This window comes from Serinus canaria, chromosome 5, assembly GCF_022539315.1.
Source record: "Serinus canaria isolate serCan28SL12 chromosome 5, serCan2020, whole genome shotgun sequence".
NCBI lineage: Eukaryota > Metazoa > Chordata > Aves > Passeriformes > Fringillidae > Serinus > Serinus canaria.
In genome coordinates, this window is record NC_066319.1 from 35343999 (window position 1) to 35366986 (window position 22988).

General features: G+C 35.5%; 1 protein-coding gene across 6 annotated transcripts in view; it reads right to left on the minus strand.

Annotated features, from left to right (window-relative positions):
• Positions 1-22988, minus strand: part of STRN3 (striatin 3) — a 58490-nt gene that overhangs the window by 21426 nt on the left and 14076 nt on the right. For 3 of the 6 annotated variants that reach the window (XM_030240589.2, XM_050974755.1, XM_050974756.1), the window contains exons 2-8: positions 17568-17671; positions 11431-11504; positions 10751-10832; positions 10291-10470; positions 9693-9825; positions 8420-8561; positions 2984-3094 (exon numbers count right to left, since the gene is read on the minus strand). In XM_030240589.2, coding sequence (XP_030096449.1) covers positions 2984-3094; positions 8420-8561; positions 9693-9825; positions 10291-10470; positions 10751-10832; positions 11431-11504; positions 17568-17671 — 826 coding nt within the window. The remainder of the gene's footprint in view (positions 1-2983; positions 3095-8419; positions 8562-9692; positions 9826-10290; positions 10471-10750; positions 10833-11430; positions 11505-17567; positions 17672-22988) is intronic. The other 3 variants (XM_030240587.2, XM_030240588.2, XM_030240586.2) reach the window with 2 other exon arrangements.

A 22988-nucleotide genomic window follows, 5' to 3' on the forward strand; every position in this document is an offset into this window, starting at 1 on the left:
AGCTTAGATTGTAAACGAAATTAAAGCTGTGAGCTGGTGGATTTTTATTATTGTTTTGGTGGGGTATTTTTAAAGATCCTTCCATAAAGAGGCAGTAGTTCCACATAACATGGTGACTACCTGGACAGACTCTCTCCTTCTCCCCAGCAAACATGATTACTTAATGAAAACAGATACTGACAAAAGATGACCTTAATTAAGATGTTCCACACAAAAGGAAACTTGAGGATACAAACTAGAGAAGTATCAAAATATAGAATCAGATCTACATCTGTTCACTTATTTATGTGTACATGTGGAATAAAAGTTTCTATACCTGAGGCCAGGGCTGTGTCTGCCAGGTTACGTTATAATGTAAATACAGATTATGCCAGTTACAGATGCATATCCAACAAAAGAACCCATCAGAATGTCTGTCTTATTATTCTGTCTTCAAAGTATTGCAAAAGATGACATTTAATGCATATTTGTTTGACATTTATGAAGATAATATATTATCATGCAGATAAGCTCTGATGGTACTCAAATTCTGATAGAAGTCAAAAGAATCAAGGGCAAAGGAAGAGGTACGTATTAAGGATGAAGTCCCCAAATGATCAGATATGTGCTGCAGGAATAAAAAAGCCCTTCAACATTATTTTCAGATTCAGAATGTTAAAAAAATGAGGAAAAAGTCTACAATTTAGATTTAAAATAAATCTGTCCAACCTTGAATGCATACTTTTACTCTGTGTATGGAGTTCTCTCATCCAAACAGTTCAGCGATGTAAAGGATAATTTTCAATCAGAAGCTATCATGAATGTGACAAGCCAAGAATTTCACAAACCACCTTTTAAGACTATATGTGTTCAGAGTTCCCCAAAGGAGATTTCAAGCTTAAAACTCAAAACACTAAACAATGACTTATGTCACTTCTCAGCACCATCACACACAGTTGTATCCTAAATACTGTCTTCTGTGAACCAAAGATTTAAAAATTCCTTTAGATGAAGAAAACTTCCTGCTACTTTGCAGCTACTATGGTTCAAAATGTCTAAAATGTAAAGGATTTAGTAAGAAAATTTCAAAAAGTTCTAAGAAAAGAAGTTCATTTTGTTATTAAAAATAAATTTCTAATCCTACCAAATATTTCAAGCGAATTTGATGTCAACTGCTGATTTACATGTTAAATGCTGGTACACATGAGCATGCAGATGACTACTGTAGGCTCTCATTAAAGCAAAGACCAAAAATCTTTGCTTTGTCAAAGCTTTTATGTTTATGTGTGTGTGTACAAGTCATGCAAAAATCATGAAAAAACAACCAACATGCATTAACTGACCAGTAACCATTAGTTACAAAGTAAATTCAAATCTTAATAATTACAGAAGTCGTCAGTAAGTGTTGTATTTCAATTATCATGTATTTTAGTTAGTGTATGTCCATACAATTTTTCAAACTGAGGAAAAAATTTGTTTTACTAGCTATTTCCAGAAATTGTTAAAAAATACTTCCAAAATAAAAGCACAGCAATGGGAGCTTCTCTCAAGCAACATTCCATCCAAAGGGCCCTAGACAAGCTCCAGGAGGGGGACCATGGGAAATTCATGAGGTTTAACAAGACCAGGTGCTGGTGCTGCACCTTGGCTGGGGCAAGCCCCGGTATCAGCACAGGCTGGGCATGAACAGACCCAGAGCAGCCCTGCCCAGAAGGACTTGGGGGTGCTGCTGGCTGAGAGGCTGGACATGAGCCAGCCATGGGCACTCCCAGCCCAGAGAGCCAAACGTGTCCTGGGCTGCATCCAGAGCAGTGTGGGCAGCAGGGCCAGGGAGGGGATTCTGCCCCTCTGCTCTGCTCAGACCCCACTGCAGCGCTGCACCAGCTCTGGGGTGCCAGCACAGGAGGGACATGGAGCTGCTGGAGTGACTCCAGACATAAGGAATGGATTTTAACTAAAAGGGTAAGTTTAGATTGGATACTAGGAAGGAATTCTATACTGTAAGAGTAGTGAGGCACTGGAACAGGAGTCCAGAGAAGCTGTGGGTGCTCACTCCATCCCTGAAGTGTTCAAGGACCGGTTGGATGGGCCTCTGAGCAACCTGGTCTGGTGGTCATCCCCACCCATGGCAGGGGGGTTGGGACTAGATGATCTTTAATGTCCCTCCCAAACCAAACCATTCCATGATGACAGATTTAATACCACTTTATGCACTAAGAACTTTATAGTTACAGTTGATAACATAATTTCCAAAAGTATTTTTATCAGGTAGTTCAACCCTGAAGTTTGGTTAAACTATATAGTTAAAATAGGTCAACTGGTCAGAAAACTCAGGGAGTAGACAGATATCAAATAAAATGTTGGTAAATGCACAGAAAAGTCAAGGGCATTATAAAATAAAGATTATCTCCTACATTAAGCCACCAAAAAGTTCGTATTTACATTACAGGCATTTCCCAATTCACTATGCCTGGGGCTGTAAAAATAATTACAAGCCCAGAAATAGCAACTTCTCCAAGTTCATAGTAAAAGAAAAACAAAACAAAACAAACAAACAAACAAAAAAGTAAATAAAAAACCCACACCACCACCCCCAAAAATAGCCCAACAATCACCAGTCCCACAACAGTATCACAGTATTATACTTTAGGAAGCAGATGAAGTTTAAATCTTTCAGAAAACTTCTTAAGAGTAAGAATGTCTTCAAAATGCAAGTTGTTCATTATTTTCACACTAACATTTCTATGAATTTAGTTTTCTTCACCTCTTTACCCTTGAATTTTTGTCTTTTCAACATTTCTCATTTATGAAATGCCTGTCAAAGGTTTTGACATATTCACATTCAGCAGGTAGAAAGTTAAAGTTGGTTGCCCCCATTACAGAAAATGATGCTTAATGAAAAAAAATCAAAAACAAAACTACAAACAGAACTCATGAGAAAAAATGTCTTCTATATAAATAGGCAAAAAAGTGTTGTATTACAAGATTCAGAATCTGCACTTACTCTTTACCCCTTTCTTCCCCTTTCGTTCCTTCTTGTACTGTTCCTTCAGTTTACTTATTAGTCCCTGGTCTACATCCCAAACCTCAGCAGTTGGGGACAGGTCATCTTTGTCTACATGCAGCATATTATTAAAAGAAAAAAAATCAGCAATTGGCAATGCAAGCTGTTGGTGATTTACTGTCATAGCTGTATAAGAGCATTAATAAGAGTTATTAATAAATCTTTATTTTAAAGGTGCAGTCTCCATTTTAAGTTTATAAAAGACCAAGTTTAATTTCATACAGTTTTCCAAGGCACTGCATATTATCAGTTGTATATTTGAAAATTGTATGTTAATTTGTTACCAAGGAGCAAACAAATTAAACTTCATAAGTAACTGTTTACGTTAGATACTTCAAAATACACAAAAAAAATCATTGGTATTTAGAAACAATTACTGCATCTTTAGAAAGACAGCGTTAAGAAATTATTCAGCCAGTGTTGAATAAGCAAATAAAAGCATTCATGCTATATCTCTCATGAAAATGCAAGCTGAGTAAGTCAGTGCCAGTTTATTCATGAAGACCACCATGCATCCTTTCGCATTCATTCCACATGCACAAGAAAGAAACCTTGCTCCTACATATAACCAGAGAAACAAGTCTATAAATACAGTTTCTCACATAAAGATGAAGAAAAGTAATTTGTACAGGTGGACATCCCACTGATTCCAGAAATTAAATCATAATTAGCAGAAATACAACATCCCACAGTAGTTTCAGAAGACATCTATTTTTCTTTTTGACAAATATTGCAGAATTAATTATTCTTTATGAAAAGTCACTTCTCCACTTGTCTAAATTATCCATCTCAGTCATTTCTGGAAACTTCGAATTACTAAAAAGATAAACCTGTTTCTATGACAAGGCAAACAACATTTGCAGAAGCACTTTTGCTAGTAGACCACCTGGCAGTAACCAAACTTGGTTTGTGTGCCAGTTTAGCTTTATACTCACAAATTCTTTAGGCATGAAATCCCAAGACCTAGTTCCTCAGTTGCCAACTTCCAATCATATTTACAATATGATTGTACCCATTTTTGAAGTTATAACCATTATAATCATGAAAGTACACAAGAGGAGTCATACACAGCAGAAATGAAGTAACATGCATTTAAAATAAAAATAATAGGAATTATTCCAAGCACATGTTTCATGACAAAACATGACAATGAATGGACAGACACCCTAGCATACTGATCCATCTGCCATCATTCAATGACAATCTTGATCCAAAAGGTGGAATACAGAGATGGCAAGGGCAGTGAAACATGAAACAGGAGCACAATGGCAGAGTCCCCTAAGCTGTCCACAAAGAACTCTAGTGATGAGAAGGGAACAATGACATCCTACACCAAACTACAGCTACATCTATCAAACTGCAAACACAAAGACCTCAATCTTTCTGATCACTGGGCCTAAGCATTGATAGAGAGGAAGAATGATTACTCAGGAAACACAAGATGCACAGAAAGGTAAGTCAGAGAATGTGCCCAGTCAAAGAGGAAAAAAAAATCAAACCCACTAAAACTCAATTAAAAGAAATTTCCATTAAAATCTAATTAAACTAATTAATAAAATTCCAAAGCACCATCAATAAAATGAAAATAATCAGCTAGGTTGCAGCATTGCAGAGAAGGATTAGGGAATTTAACTGAACCAGAAGATGACACATTAAACATCAATGTCATGCTATTCTAAAAAATGTCATTTTGGTACATTTTAAAAGGTGCATTGCATTCAACCAGGACAGTGCAGGTAACGACAACATTGAAGTAACACGTTCAGTCTGTGTTCTGCACTGGAAGTTTGAAAAATGCCTGTAGAGTGCAAAAAAAAAAAATAGGGCAGTGAATATAAAGACAAAGAATTTGAAGGAACTGGGCTCATTCAGTCAACAGAAAACAGGAAAAGCACAAGCCTGCAAACATAAATATTCAAAACCAACACTGCTGGCTGCAAAAATGTAGGCTGCAAATAGAAAACTAGATAAAACACAAATTCGGATTATCTGGGTAGGCTGTGAAATGAATTTCAAACAAGACTTTAGGAAAACCCAGCAGTGTTTCTCTCCAGCATGCCTAGATGTATTAGATGTATTAGGCTATTTCAGAACAGAGCCATGTAACTAGAAGACCTCTCCAACTGCCCTCAGGAGTGACTTTCCTTGCACTAACCTGATATAGGACAGCACAGAGGACCCTGGATGTCCACTGACCTGTATAACTGACTGGGGGAAAGGCTTGTTTAATTTTTTCTATTTTTTAAAAGTTTTTTGAAGATGGCCCAAGAGACTCTTAATTTCAGTCACACACTGCCACCCAGAATTCTGGGTACAGTAATTCTCTGACTTATGGTCCATCTGTAAAGAGAATGTTTGTGTTTCATGGGGAAGAGAAATCCAGTGATGAGCACGTGAAACCATAAGCAGAATAAAGAGACTACATAATAAGTGACATCTGCAATATGTAGAACAATATATAACACTAGGTATATATTGCTGTTTGCTTAAGCAAACTGAAGTAATAAATGCATTATTTTCTTCATACTAAATCACAAGGAATTTTTTTTTTAATTTAAAACTGTACATTTTTTTTAGTATGTCACATCACTTTGACTCCTTATTTAACACTGCTTGAACTTGCTCACCTTTCACTATTTTGAAGTTAACCTGTTCCTAAGTAAAACGTGTTCCATGACAGGACACTTAAATCACAATGTTTGGAATTAATTTAACACTCAAAACATGTTAACTAAGGCACTTACATAAAATAAAACATGTTCATAAAAAGCCATAATACAGCAGAAAAGCAAAGCAATCCAGACTTCAAAATACTCAGTGACAGGTTTGAAGTAGTCATCAACAGCAAAAATGTAACTATCAAATTTGGTGCTGAAATAATTTAGGATATTGAAAGTTGGACCTACAGATAATACTCTGCAATTAAGTATTGTAAATATTACTAAAGCAAAACTAGTCAATATATTTAGAGCCTAAATATCAGATGTTTTCCAGATATGAAAAAAAAAGCATTATAACTAATTAGAGAAGTAAATATTAACTTCTTTTTCAGAAAGCTTAAATATTTGCAAAGGTAAGAAGAAATAGAAGGAGGCTAATGACAGGAAAACAAAACAGGAAGAAATAAAAACCGATGAAAATAGAACAGAACAACTCCTACACTATGAAGAAAAATTTGAATTTTAACTGAAAATATTTAAGTTCATGACTGATGCAATTTTTAGGAAGTAATAGTACAAATATTTAAATTGAGTTTCCCCTCAACACAAATAACTAACTGGATGGACCTGATATTTGAAGTAACAAGTTTCATAGAGTTTAAAATAACTAAAAAAAATTGGTTTAGACACTGTATTATTGTATTTTAGAATGCATTTAAATGGGACAGTATTTAAAATGTGACAGTTAACAGAGAAGTCTCATCATACTTACACTGATCTTTAAAAAGTAACACAATCCCAAGATCTGATGGACTGTATCCTTAAATGCCCATTTAAGGAAAGAACATCTGTACTAAAATCTGTGACATGCTGTGAAAAAAATATTACTACTACAGTTGCAGGCATGTCTTTGACTGATTTAAATAGTAAGTTACAAAATATAGAAAAAACTTATGAAAATTGTTTTCATACAACAAAACTGAAAACGTACTTTCAGAGATGAAACCAAGTTTATGTTTTATTTTCTCCTTCCCACCTTCCTGTCTTAGATATAAGTTTTTTGGTGGCAATGGGATTGCTGCAGTTAAATCAGCTGTCACCAGTGTGTACAATCTCCTAAAATGCTCTGCCTTACTGTGCTATGGGTTCATTGAAAACGTAATAAACACTCAAACAGCTCTATGAAAAGCATGGTGGGTCAATTTGACTTTTAAAACAGACCTTAAAACTGGGTAACTACTTGAGAAAATGACAGACATGGAACACACTGGAAAGTAATCCTTGGAAACAGCGACTTGGAATTTCAATGGACAAGCTAGTTCAACACAGTAGGCTTCAGCAGTCTGGATAAATCTTTGACTGCATGAATTACCATATCAAACTATCTTGCCTTGTATATACAACAGTAAGACTGATACAAGAACCACAACTTTCTACATCACTATATATTTGAAGGGATGTTGCAAGCAAGTCAAAAACTCTTGCTTCAGGTGCTATGAGACATCTTTTACCAAGAAATCTGCCTGTGTGCCTAAATGAAAAGATCATCAAGAAACTGTTCAAATAACATCAACTCCAATAGGGAACAACAGCAAGCAATTAACATGATACTAAAAGTACACAGTTATTACCAAAACTAAAGGTAACAGCTTGCTCAGCTTCATCTTCCAACTAGAAACAAGACTGAGTTTTAAAAATAAAGGTGACAAATCCTTTGATACTAGTTTTTAGGAAAGAATGCTTTCAAATCCTTGTTACCTTCAAAATCAAGACTGTATTATTTTCCTGGAAGATGGGCACTTACTTAATTTTTGTAAATCTTTTTATTTTCTTTGCTCACTGGGATATTTATTGAAGTATGACTCCATTGTCACATAAAATGCTCAAACAACATGATCTAATGGGAGTTTGGGGCTTACAATTTAAGATTGACAGTATATAAGTACAAAATTTTGTACTTACTTTGTTGTATCACAGTTCAGAAATCAAGATAGTCAATTTCCCATTTAAAGGCAGATATCCATTACTTGGATCACTATTCTTTTTCCTATACTAATTTTCTCCTTTCAATCTCCTCTTTTGAAACATGTAGGCTGCAGAAATTACTGACTTAACAATTTTTGTTTCATGTCAAGTTACTAATAAAGTTAGGCTACTGGAAATTGATTTGGTTTTTTTTAAATTTTACTAATACAAGCCATATTAGCAACAACATCTAAAAATCTCAGCCAGAAAAATAAAAGAATGGTCCATTTTTCAAGTACACCCACAAAATTAATTTAACTTAGGTACAAAAGTTTGAAGGTCTTGATAAGAAACAAATACGAAAAAAAGAAAACTGTATTTGAAAGCAAATTTAATCGAGGTATAAAAACATTCAGAATCCTAGCATTTCTTCTCTAACAAAAAAAAATAATCTCCTCTTAGTTTTGAAATCAGAAACAAAACATTGAAGATATATATATATTTGTTGTTGTAGGTGCAAGTACAATTGTAGTCACATTGAAAGAAATGTGACTACAATTGTACTTGCACCTACAACAACATATATATATATATAGGAAAGTTTCATACAATATATCATTTTCTAAGCATCAATGTTTTATCATCACATTCATCCACACATCCACACCATTTTAGTAAGTATTACAAAACTCTTAAGAAGTATCATGAACAAGTTTTCCTTTATATTTAAATGTTTTTATTGGTGTCTTACCCCACTCTGTTCCATCTCCTGAACTTCGAGCTTCTCCAGCTCCCTCACCATCTTCAGCTGTCACTAAAAAGTCAAATTCTTTCAAAGCTTCTTCAGTATCAGGGTCATCTGTAAGGTCAGCAGCTAAACCTTCATTACCAATCTGCAAGAAGATTTTGCAGATAATGTACATATTTTCCTACATTTGAATCATAAGCAGATTTTCTAGTCATTTAGATTAGAAGATATATAGGCTATTCTGAGTAATTTGTTGCAGGGGAAATCATTTTTCAATTTAAAATGCAGAAGAAGAAACGGGGACCTCAGTTGGCTTATCAAAACAAAAAAAGACAACAGTGCAGTCTGCTGAATGTTAGGAAATAAAGAGAACACTGACATTAGCTTTAGCAACAAAAATCCCATACACCCCAGCCTTCACTTTTTTAATTTAACACAAGAATTAGAAAACTTTGCTGATTTTCTTGCCCTATCAATCGCTCTGCAGAGAGAGCTTACGAACTATGACTTCTACTAGTCCAGAAGCCTTTCCTTCTTTTGCTTTCCAGTTCTATTTCAGTGTTAAGCATAAGCTTGGAATATAGAACATTTTAAGAAAACTGTCTTTTTACTATTTCTAACCATATCTTCACCTTAAACAAAACAAACTCTCTACTAAGGCATCAGTGAAAAGTTTTATTTTATTGTTCAGTAGAAGAAATTTTTCACATGAGTTTATTTGCAAAATGTTCTGACTTTTGCAGAAAGAGACCATTTTTATAAAGATAACTATAAATGAGTCTTTTGTTTTCTATTAAAAACAAAAAGCTTTGTCAAAAGTCAAAAAGTCGGTGTAAGATCTTCATATATGCTTAGAGATTTACTTGATAATCTTATTACCAGACTTTTTGTAGAAAAAAAGGGATTCAACTCAATGCTTGACTAATCTCTTTACCAGAAGTCGAAGGTATGGTGAAAAGCCCTTCCTGACAAATCAGTTTGGGAGATTTAAGGCTTACATCAAGCTAAGCTCATACTGCCAACTATTCAGGAAAATCCAATGCAGCGTTCATATTTGCAAACAGCCTGGTTAGTTGCTTTGAAGTTTGCAATATAATGTAATAAGTAAACCACCTATTAGTAATGCATCTATTAGTAATGCATCTGCATATAATCCACTCTGATAACATCAGGGCAACAAATACTTTGATATTACATATTTCTATCATCTCCACAGAAAAAATTTGGTTTTGAAAGGGAATTTCAGCTCTATTATAAAAAGAAAAAAAATATTTACTTTGTGTTTCTTATTTATCCGATGCTTTTCTTTTCCTTCTGCAATATCTTCTATCATGTCATTCTCCTCTTCTTCATCACTATCATCTGCATTTTCTAAGAAATTGAATGTTTCAAGAACATCACCAGAATTCCTATATAAATAAAAACATTAAGAAAGAATCCTTTTTACTTGCTGAAGATATTTAGAAGCTTAACTAGATTAAACAAAACTGCTACCTGACAGCTTAAGAACTTAAAAAACAGCAAAACCAGAAATAGCTGAATGAAGAAGTTGCTACATCTGCTTAAATCCTTATTACAAAAGCACTATTCAACAAACTCCTTCCTTAAAATAACAACTGCAAAGTGATTATATTACATAAGTTAACATCAACACACAATTTTCCTGTATATCATGTTAGTATAACATACATGTATGTATGTAATAAGTGCACATGTTCTTATGTGTAGTCAATTTCAGTTAAGTTCATAATGGTTTGTGGTCAACTACACTCACAGGTGTTCACAGGCTCTCCAGCCAAAAGTTCAATGTGAACTGACCAGTACATATCAATGACTAAGCAAAAACTTTTTGCATTTCTTATCTCTTCACTTACCTTTTGATTTCCTGTCCCTTTTGTTTTGACGAAGGAGATTCACCCCCATTCAGGATCTGTTCTAAGTTCTTTGTCTCTACTGAACCATTTGGTTCTGAATTGGAGAGCCCAAGCAAAGATCTTACCCGCTGGGAGCGTACATCCAATATTGTATCTGTATAACCCACTTCCTGAAGATACCTTGATATGTTAAGAGAAGAAAGAAAGAGGAAAGGATATTTGATGAAAAAGGAACCTTAGTATTCACTGTTAAAAGTGAATGCCACTGTTGTGACATTTAGGAAAAAATAAGCTTCGCAATCCTCATCACATGGAAAACCTTACTCTGTACTGCTTAAAGCTCAGGACTCTGAGGTCCTGAAGAACAAATCACTATTTGCCCACCCCAGCTTTGTTTTATAGAGCTCCTCAAACTGCAAGAAAAAGTATGAATACACCAATATCCAATGATGCTACTTACTGTCGCAGTAACTGTCTGCCTTGCTTCCAAGTCAATTGGCTATTCTGAGGTACTGCAGGAACCTCTGTATCTTTGGTATCTTCTGAAAGACACAGTATCATAGCTGACATCTAACTTATACTGCTTTTAGACACAAAAATTCCCCCCAAGTCAGAAATATGCATCATGATCTCTAGTTTCAACTGGGTATTGTAAAACAGAATTGGAGGGGGATGGGGGGAAGGGAGTGGGTGGCATATAAATCTGCAGACCACAATTTCAAGGAACGCTATACAAATACAGGCCCGAAGACCAACATTTCAAAAGAAGTCAAATGCAATTCAACTTATTAAAGAGCCCAGCAATGTTAGGAGAAATGCTTTCTTCCATCTGCAATACTCCGAAGAGAAAAACTGGTATTATCAACTTGATATTTACAACTGCAAAATCAGATGCACTCCAGAAAAGCAATTAGGATAGCCTATTTTTTTCTTCTTTGGAGTCTTTTCCTTGATTTAAGGTAAAAACATTCAGAGCTTCTACAAAAAAAAAGTCAATTAATTCTGATTTTCAGATTAAAAACTATTTACCCCATTTTCCCCATAATTTTCCTTGATATTTTCTCTGTAACAGACCTAAGAGGGGGCTGCAGAGAAGCTGCAATAAATTAAACAGACAAAAATTTATTGTAAAAAAGTTACCTGATTCAAAAGTTGGCATTTTCAAGTCACCTTGGTTCAATTCTGTGCCATATTTTAATTTATGATATTTTGCCCTGAAAAAGTATGCAGATGTTTATCAAATTAGCAGACAAGACTTGGATCAACTCAAAACATTCTACCATTTCCATTTAAAGCAACCATATCAACATAATACAATTAATCCAGCTAGAACCGTTGTGATAATTCTTGCATCAAACAATTATTTCTAGTCTTTTAAGAACACAGTTTTGAGATAGTATTTTGACAATTACTCACAATTATCAAGTAGCTTATACAAGTTTAGTGTGTTCTCCACGAACTTGGGGCTTTTCCTGTGTATCATCTAATAAGAGAACGTTTCAAAAACCAGCAGGTTCAAGAAATTAGCAGAAATAATTTTTCCAGTTGTACCACTGTCATAGGTAGCCAATCACACTACAATAAATGAACTTATTTGGGGTTCCTGCCTATCTGCCACTTTTGATTTCTGCTTCAATTTGCCTCCGGCTCCGTCTTTGCTTATGCTACGTATCCCTCAGAAGAGCCATGTTAGAGTGATTGTTTCTCTTATTACCTGTATTCTCTTCCAGATTTTCTCCTCCTCATTGACTGGAGGCTTAGCTTCCGATTTCTACTTAGTCCTCCTATGCAAAAGTGTCTCAGTCCTTCCCATCTTCTGATCTCCGATTCACTAACCCTAACCCTCTCCTTCTCCATCAGATATGCTGATATCAGATATGCTACGGCCTGAACAACAGGCCGACTGACTTACAAGATGAATTTGGAGCATGATGCGATTAATACCATCAAAATTTTTTAGTTAAAAATAGATTATCAAAATATTTTTATTAGTTGTTCTTAATGCCAAACTGGCTGCTGTAGAGACATCTGTATAACCTTGTGTAAGATATAGCAAGAGATTCTCCCAACTAATGTCCCTAAGGGCTTGTTAGTAGGAAAAATCCACCCAGACTATATCCCTAGAGACTAGGGATATAGTCTGGGTGGATTGCCTAAAATACTCCACTCCCTAGAGTGGAGTATTTTAGGCAAAAAGCCTCCCAGCCATGGCCTGGGCTCTGGCCCTGGCTGGTCAGGAAGCATGCCATCAGAACCAGATCTTTGCTGCACAAAAGGCTAACAAGTCACTTGGACTTGCTGATTTGGGCCTATAAAAGCTGGACCTCTTTTTGGGCAAACCTGAGACCTCACCTATGAGCGGACACATACAACACAGGATTTTCCCAATTACTGGGAAGGCTTCTCCAGGTCCTCACTGCAAAAGGACTGTGACTGTCGATGATGGTGAAGTGTTTAGGCAATTGGTGATGTATCCTTCTCAACCACTAGTCTCTCTCTCATATAGTAATGATTAGATGTATTACCTTGCTTATATTGGCTTGTTGCTAAAGCCAAATGAGTAATATGCTTATTGTTTTATCAAAAGTATCCCCTTACGTCTGCCTCAATATTAATAGTAAATCAAGACCATTCTTTCCACTGGTGTCTGTGTCATCCCACCACCCCCCATCAACTGGCCAAACACCATCACTTTGTAAAATACTGGTCTTGGGGATACTATTTCCATGAAAGTATACATAAGCCTTCAAAACCTTATCCTCTACCCAAGTTTCCCAGCAAAATGTCTTCAGCTCCCTTTACAACAAGGAATCTCACCCAAACTACCTATGCCTATATACCGGAATTTTCAAACTTTATCACTGATCTTCCACAGTTTGACTTTTACCTCCTAGATCCTTTGCAATAATACTCAAAATCTCATGGTACAGACCTCTAGGTGTTCTGCAGTAGAGCCAAAGTGAAAAATATCGATAAAAAAATTATCAGCCATATTTTGATGAACCCCTCTAAGCAATACAGTTGTTATCACTCCAAATGAAACATTTGATCAAAGGTTTAAGAATAACTGAACAACACTTAGATTCCATCAATTATAAAAACTATTCTTGCATATGAAACTTCTCAAGTGAAGACACAATGGAACACGTGCTGGACAAAATCAAGAATTTCCAAAAAAACCTTCTCCAAAGCCTGAACCACTACTGCAAGTGTTTTCAAACTGAAAGTACAGGTTGGTACTCAAATGGTGCCTTATATATTTGATGGCAAGGATATTTTTAAGATTACACAAATTTCTGCTAAAATTGCAATAAGGAAGTCTCATTAACAAACTGTCAGTAGATGGCACTATTGACCCTTTTCAGAAAGATAAAATCCCTCATTTTATGGCAATCACACTGTAACTGAAAAATTGTAAAGCTCCTGAAGACTTTTTGTGACCTGAATCCAACTGCCAACTAAACAGAATCATATTTTTTAACTATTTGTGAATATGCTCATAGCTCATCACTGCACTAGGTTATACTGTCTCAGTATATACTAGGTTATACTCAGGTCCTCTCTTTAAACTGAGAGACAAAACTTCATGCCACATTGTAATAGGGCAATGTTTCACCAAGCTTTCCAAATATGAGAAGTACAGTGAAAGACTGAAGAAAAGTATTATTGGCTCAAGACAACTGAAGTGTGTCTGGTTCACTTGAAGTTGGATGGGCTAGAGTTTGCTAAGTCAATCCCTTGTGAAATGCTTTTTTGTGACTGTATGTTTGGTTTAAAATTTGCCCTTATTTTCTAAAGCTTGCTGTTCAATCTCCTGAGAACTTTGTCACACTTTCCCATGCACCTGCCTCAGGATATCAAAAAAACCTAAACCCCTTTAAGAAACTCGTCAAGCTAGTCTGGGGCTTTACAAATACGTACTACGATTTATATGACCCATAAAGTACTGTCCATTTGGAGGGTAAAAAACCCCAAGCAACCCTAAACAACCAAAATGAAAATAATTCAAGTCAAATAAAGTTTACAAAATATTTTTTGCTCAATTCATAAGTGAAGCCAATAAAGCACTATAATTGAAAAGCCAACCTAAATTTGTTCAATTTAGAGCTGTGACGTACTATTTAGGAGTAGTTGCTCCATTTTGGAGTTACAATTTCAAAACATTAATTAAAATTCTACTTTAGCTGTTCATTAGCACAGATAATCATGTATCTGATCTAGAATTATACCAGTGACAAGCCACTATAAATAAGAGAAAATATTGCTGCATGCAATGAGACCAGTTGCCTTTCACATTGCAACTTCAATTTCACAGCAAAAATTTAATCTTATAAAATTCCAATCAACTATATATTTGCACATCTATTCCTTGCCCTGATGGAGCCCTTACTAAATATCTTAAAAAACACTAAGAAGCTACAATGTCATTGACAAGTCACTGACAATATTCCTCCACACCACAGAGTAACTTATCTAAGCCTAGGTTTCCATGAGGAAAAAAAGAGTAGAAGAAACAACACCCTCACTTGATTTAACTGCTTCCTGCTGTTTAACTGTTGAATCACACCACTCAATTGGAAAGGTATAAGTTAGCTCCACTCCAAAGCCCACAAAGCCAAAACACAGCCACAGCTTTATGATTTCAGCAAGTCTCATTAATTTAAGCACAACACTCTAGTAACAAAGCTCAGAGTGGCTCAGAGCACACAACAGACAACATCTGGCTGGGTCTGAAAGCACCATAAAAGAATACACACTACATACAAACCAAGAAACGGCATGCATGTAACTGCATAGGACCTTATTTTATTGCTAAAAAATTATCAACTATCAAAGCATTTAAGGACACTAAAATAATAATGTTTTACTTGTCTAAAACAGTATTACACATACTTAGAGATAAATACTAGAAATATCAAACTACTTTGTAACAACTACTGCATTTTACTTAATCTTACTCACTGATGTTCTACCTCATAACCTTTTTCTAAGAAACCACAACAGTTGTCTGAGAATGACTTTATTCTTCACTCCGAACTGGTACTTCACTGCATGAAACTTTTATGATGGCATCAGGGAGTTCACAACAAGAAAAGAAGAAAAATGGTGGGGGGAATCAGGTGCAACACTGAAATTTGCTGTCAACAATCTTCCGGTCTGAAATTATCAGAATTTATTTTGCTTTGGAGCTGGTGTATTTTCATTAGTTGTGATTCTTCACTCAGGGGAACAATGACCAAAAATAACGTCCATTATCCTGAACACTGAGTGCAACAAGCAAGAAACCAACATAATATAATTCTTGCATGATTTACTGGCAAGTCAGTACCTGCTTGCTCTCAATTACTCAATCCATCATACTTTCACAGTTAGATCCCCTCAAACTACTGATCATTTGTAGCTTTCTCATTGCCTCCCACACATTTACCAGTCAACTCCAGTTTCAATTCTCACTTCTAGCAGCCTTCATGAGAATTATGGCTGAAACTTATCCAAGGATCTTCCTCTTGAAACCTACTGCAGCGCTGGATTGCACCCACTAGCCACAAGGACTAAAGCAAAGAAGTACGTTCCTGCTGTTTTTCTTCTGGTGTACATGTTTACAAGTTTCTTAGCCATCAGATGAATTTCAGAATTTCATGGGAAGACTATAAAGGCAGCTTCATTTCAGGAAAGGAAAGAGGTTTCACCAATGCCATTCAACTTCAAATTGTGCATCCTGTTATAGGATGCCTTAATGCTGCAGGTGAAATTAAGTGCCTCTGATTTCTCTCACTAAATAGGCAATTCTCACTGCTTTATGGTGTACATTTGCAGAATGTCCCTACACAGCACACAGTTCATTACTGCCAAAATAAGCCAAACCTTTTCCTTCAACTTCAGAAAGTTACTTACATGCAAGACACCTGCATCTGCCATAACAGCATATTATTTCTTTGAAATGCTCAGTGTTAATTTACACCCCAATACCCTACATACCTTTCATCTGCCTTGAACCCAGACTGACTTGTACATTACCTGAAGATATTGTTATGACAATGCAACTTTTAGCCATACACTGGCTGGAAACCTTGAGTTACTTTCCATGAAAAGGACAGGGCTGAATGAGGTAATAGATCCTTTCTGCCTATTACTTCACCAGAAAATGTATGATGTGCTGATATGGCTTTCCGTATGAATATCCAATGTTTTCTGAAGCACCTCTATACTGGACACTTCACAGAGAAGAACAAAGCCATCTTGCCAAAATATTAGGTTTTAGTATGAAAATAACCAAAACTTATTTCTGTACTAGTCCCTTACTGATAACAGTGATCTAGAATGTAAAATATATTTAGACAAACTTACGTTTGGACAACTAACTTAAAAATATCCAGGTGAAATTTCACCACATTTTGCTACAAAACTCTAAGTTTACTCTGGCAGGAATGTTCCCCCAAAATCAAAATACACAAATAAAGACTACATACTTTGTTGCCTGACTCTCAAGATGTTTCACCATTGGACTCAGCTACTTTTTAGAAGCAAGATGAAATGAAAAATAAGAACTGAGTCCTCTAGTGAAAGTATACGCACTTGACAAGATTATTTCCCAGGTGATTTCACAACATTAACTACCAGTTTTGGATAAATGAAATAACCAGGCAACAAAAGAAGGTAGGTTTGAAGGACATTAGCCTTCAAACCTAGGTAGGTAAAGACTGAATGGTATTTTAACTTTTTAAAGAGGAAATTAGAGCTACAGAAAACACACCCAGAGAGGCTAAATATGCAAGCATCTACCACATTTAAAAAAAAAAAACAAAAAACCAATGTCAAAATGAAAAAACAATTTTTAAAGGATTTTGTTCCTTCACAAAATACAGTTTTCATCATGCAACACATACAGCATAGTTGAAAAGGATTAAGAGAGCAGTTTTTTTCATCCTTTCCAATTTAATACAACTGAAGCACAGATAAAGGTGTAGTAATAAAGGTATGAACCCTTTGGGTATGTTCAGTCTTACTCAGTATACCTTGAGCCCAGAAAAGAGAAACCGTTCCATTTGTCTATTTAAGGCGCAAGTCCAAACATTCTGCAAATTATGCAACTTTTTATTATAGAAGACACAAAGATTTGTTAGAAAACACAAGGTGAAGACAATCAACCTTAAAGACAAGTTTACATAAAGTAAATTAGAATAATCTAATAAGACATTTCACTTAATGGAAGGGAATTCATCTTAGTCAATTAAGTTTTTCAGTTCAGAAAAAAACTAAACAATTAGTATACCTACCTTTCTTGTTTTAATGCATATTCTAACATTTTTATTCTTCTCACTAAATCTTTCTTCAAATTTTCTTGGCCCTTTCTTTCCCCTTGTAAAAACGCTATCCGAGCCTGAAAACACACAAAAAAAAGCAAAAACTTATTTTATTCCCTTTGGTACCCAAAATAAAGCAACTAAGTCTGTCACACATGGAAGAAAAAGGAAGAAAGAAAAAGAAAAAACCCTGTGTTTTATTAATTATTTCAGCAAGTCAATAACAACAAAAGTATTTCTACCCTAGACTATTATTTTCTGCTCAAGATGAACCAGTATTAAAGCCCAGTGTAGTAACTCTACAAGAAGGCACAAATGGCAACCATATGAAACATTTTGATATATGCACACACTTGCGTCCATTGAGCATTCTTAGCCTAACTTCTATTATATGTTTTCTTCCAAACCAAAAGCCATATTAAATTAGGTACACTGCAACTAGCAATTCACCTTTTAATGCCACCATACTGAACAGATTAAAAAATTATTACATAAATTCAAATACAGAATTTATAAAACAAGAAACAACTATTTCTTGAATACAAGAAACAACTATTTTATGGATTCACATTTTATTTAGTACTGGAAACAGCTGAATTTTAAGGGGCAATTGGGTTTAGTGTGCTGCTCTATATGAAGAAAAATGATGATTTTTCTTTTTTTCAAAGCATCAGTCATACTACCCACCTAATGTAAAAAGAAGCAAGGAAAACTCCTACTTGCCTGCTAACCTAGTAGAAGATAATGAATTCAGCAGAACATATAAGCCATCTCAACTAGCACAAAAAATTGTAGTTGAAAAATAAACATACTAAGTTTGTTGAGGAAAGAAGTAGTCTCTTCACTACAAAGTGAAAGGACTCGTGTTTTGATTTTTGGAAGCTAAAATCCTAGGAAGACAAGTGAATTAGCAGACGGGAATACAAAATTTAAACAGTTAATGACGTTAGTGGATTGGTCATCATTACAGAAACATCATTACAAACTCATTTGTCCTCTCTATGACTGTAAATTGACTGAAGTCATTTAATAGCTAATTCAGTAGTGGATTCAATATAAAATTTCTTGGAAAAGAAATTTAGAATAAGGGAAGTAAAGTAGAGACCACATTACTGAGCTGAAGACCACCACCAGCATTTCATTACTACAGCAGGCATGGGGAGGAGGGAGGAAGTGCTAAGATCGGCACCCCATCTACCCAGGAAGGTTTTTGTAAAGGGCGTGGTTGCACATTTTCATTACTCAGTGGTTACAGCCTGAAACAGTCTAACCAGGGTGGTAGCATTCTTGCATGGCTCCTTTCCTGAGCTCAAGTGTGATATCACCTGTAAGACTTCGCACATCAGCCCTGATTTTAGCCACTCTGGCCTTGTGCTCAGTGGTGAACCAAATTCACCTTGCATAAGCTAACTACTGATTCAATAAATTAAAATCCGAGTGAGAACAAGGCAGTTAAGACTATTGCAGTTAAAAGTCTGTCATGAAAGCACTCAACTAACCACTGGCACTTGGTGAGAAACAGTAAGGAACCAAAGCGTATTGTAAGAGAGGAGGGAGTGGGGAGGAAACAACACCAACTTCACGCCAGAAAACCCCAAACATACCCAAAAAGACTGTACTGTTTGCACAGATATGCGAAGATAGACGGTAGAGAACAAGATCCAGAATCAGCAAAGGCAACAAACTCAACTATACTCAACTGCAACTATGCTAGATTCCAAAAAACACTCCAAAAATTACTCTAATCAAAAGAAAGTTAACAGCCTTTTGCAGAAAACTACAATTACCCATAATTTCCAATCCTCTAGTACCTAGGGCAGCAACTGACCAATTTCACAAGCTTAAGATACTATCCCAATTTTCATAGTCAACGCACAGCTATTCCACAGCATGCATAAAAGAGTTACAAATGTGGGTTTTTTTAGAAAGAAATGTTACCTGCACATTTGCACAACAGCATAATACAAACACTTGGGAGTTACTGGCTACCCACAGACTCCATCTACAAAAATAAACTCAGAACTACTCTGGTAGTTATCTAATGAGGGTTATGAAAGCTCCTATGCCCTTTGACTTGAATGCAGTTCTCAACTCTTTCCAAAATTAAGTCTTCTGTAAGTGATGGGCTTCTCCTCTTTACTTTTCTTCCATTGGCCTGTAACCGTTTGACAAATCTTAGCTGCTATTGTTGACCCTTATTTCAACCTCAGAGAGGAAAATAATGTAAATGCAACCCACACAGAGGGAGGCATCTGCTTCCTAAATGCTCACAGCCCAACTATTTCCTTATGGAAACGCTTCTGGAGTACTTGGCCACACAGAATCTAGTCTCCATACTTGACAGTATTGCCTAGACCTCATACTTTTCAACCATACAACTGAATTAGCTACTTGATCTTGAGAATTTACACACTACAGAATAACAATATACAAAATAAAATCTAAAAAAATATAATAAAGCCCCAAAGATTTGCTTTACTAAAAGAGCCCAAAACCCACTTTTCTATACAATAGTATTTATAACAATCTTTACAGAGTCCAATAGGTTGAACAGAAAGATTACCACACAAGAACACACTCTGCAGTTAAGGCTCTGACATTTTTGTCAATATTATTCTCTTATCAGAAGTGCTTTCTGTAATTGTTTGTATACATTTGACCGTTTTGGGGATTTATTACTTTTTCTCACTGTAACCACCACATGGCTAAACCATAGCAGAAGTTAGCTATGCAGATGTTAAGAGCTCACTCTTTGGAAACACAGAAAATCAATTTAGACTTGAGGAATCTTTAGTCATCAAGACCTTCAATACAAAACCAAGAATGAGACCACCAAAACTCTGCTCTAGAAATTAATCAACTTGCTTCCTTCAGTCTTGAACTGAGAAAGGATAAGTGTCAAACTCGATACACTGCATGACCATGAGCCCTATGAATTAACACACCTCCTTTTTTTAAAAAGCAGTAAATCTCAGGGTCGATAAAAGCACAAAGTAAACAAATTGCCCGCAGGGGTGATGAACTTATGTTCCATACACAAGACAAATGCTCAAAAAATTATATCTACATAATATAACTTTCACAATCCTTACATACTCATTTCATTTGAAAGAGTTCTCAGGAGAGATAGATTTGATACAATTTGTAAATATGGTGATGACTAAAGACTGTGTAGCACAAAAACCAGGAAACAAAATGGCACACGACAATGTAGTACTCACCTTTCCACCCCACACTCTACCCTCCACAGTTACAACAGAACTCCTTCCACTGCCTTCAACTGATTTGCAAGTCCCGAGGATGACACCAAGAGAAGCAATCCTCTTCCACCTACTATTTCTGTTCCTTCTACTGTGCTGACTTAGCTGCTTGTGTTGACACACATCAAGTCTACTGAGAAAATCATTCTAGGGCTGAAAGGTTTAAAAAACATGAGCAGAGAGACTAAGAAAGTCAAACACAAGTCTTAACTCTTCTGAATTGAAAATTCAATCAAAATGCATTTTTAAAGACGTATTAGCAAGAACATTTCTTAAGGGGAAGAAAACCACATTCTTCTATAAAGCATGTAATAGTTCTGTAAGTAAAAATAAGGCCACTCATGGTTTACAAAAATCCAGCTGGATTTAGTTGCGCACAGATTCTGTTAGAACAGTTTTCAATCTGGTAAGGACTGTATTTTCAGTTCTTCAATGCCTAACCAAGGCTTTAATTTTCAGGGCAGATTCCTCCTCTTCTACCAGCCTGTAAATTTTTGTATTTTCAGTATTTTCACAAAGCCCAAAGATCTACTATGTTTCTACAAAACTGACACTGAACCGACTCGGGGCTCCCTCTACCCCTTGGCCCTCAGCTGCAAGTAAGAGTATCACCACACCAACTTGCTCAGCTTTATTCTGAAAGTGAATTCAGGGAACTTTGAGAAGTAGTTAGAATGACACATACTTTGTATTTGTGCAAGGATGCATTAAATAATGCCTGAAACTAGGCAAGATAGAATTCAAGGATAAAAAGAATTACCGAATAGCTACTTGAACAGTATGGATCCCAGAACAAAGAACTGTCTGGGGTTAAAAAAATACAAAACACATATAAAGAAAGGAACAAATAAAAATTCTAACATGTAATATTCTACACTTTGCAAACTTAGTATTTATTTAACAGCACATTGCACTTAAGATACACGTGCATTTTGTAGTTGAAAGGGGTTTCATCTTTTAAATAGGAAGTCTGACCATACTCAAAACAGTCAACAGTCTTCCACCAAAACTCTACGACCTCAAACAAGAAAGTTTCCCTCAAATTAAAGGAAAAATTAAAATCACATTTCACTGATACTTCACATCCCTAGTATGCAATTATACTTTTTCATGAAAGTGTAAAAGAAGACTTAAAGTAGTTTACTATATTACTTACACATAACTTTAAATTATTAAAAATATTGTATATCATTTTGAAACCCATTTAAGAAAATTTAAAAGAGAAGTTTCCTGGGAATAAAATGAGAATTTTTTTCCCCCTCCTCCTTATTTTGAAAGAAACTTCTAAAACTTCAGAGTTATTCTCTACACTTCATACAGCACCAAGCATGGTACCATTCACATTAAAATTGCACTTTATTGCTTTAATTGCCCAGAAAAGCTGGACAAACTTCACATTGATCAAGCATATTTCTCTAAGCCATTCAGCAAAATAGAGGAAAGTTATTACAACATTTTGGGAAAGTAAAATTGCATATGTAACCTAAAGGTTTTAAAGTAGTTAGGATATCCATATAGGATTTGATAGTCTTGTTTTCTTAAAAAAATCTGACATGTCGCATTTAAAATACTTGTTGAGCATCTCAAACCTAGTGAAACATATTAAAGGGAAAAAGGGGCATAAAAGAAATACCATACCTGGATGGTAAAGCATGGAAGACTGATTAAAAGCCTTCTCTTCCACAGCTGAAACACTAACACTTTTCCATACAATTCAAGCAATCAAATTCTAATGAGTTTACCAATACATCACCACACTCAGAAAATACTTTCTTGCCATTTCAGTTCTAAACATTGTTAACTCTTAGTATCTGTAAATTTATTTTGAAAAAACTCAACTGTATGTGAAGTAATGCCATCTATGCACTGCTTGGGTTTTGTTTTTCTAAAGTCCATTCAGACTTCTAGGAGGAAGGTAGGAAAGGCCAGCAGTAATTCTGAAAGAAGTGCAATACACTGAAACTACTCAGTGCACATTAAGCGTATGCTTATCCTAGTAGGGCATGTCACAAACCTCAAAACAACAGGAACATTTTATCACACAATAAACCTAATCTAATCTTGATTTTTAGACTTTTATTATGCTGAAAGTGAAGTAGAACAGTTTTGAAAAACTAAAAAATACAGGGGAGGT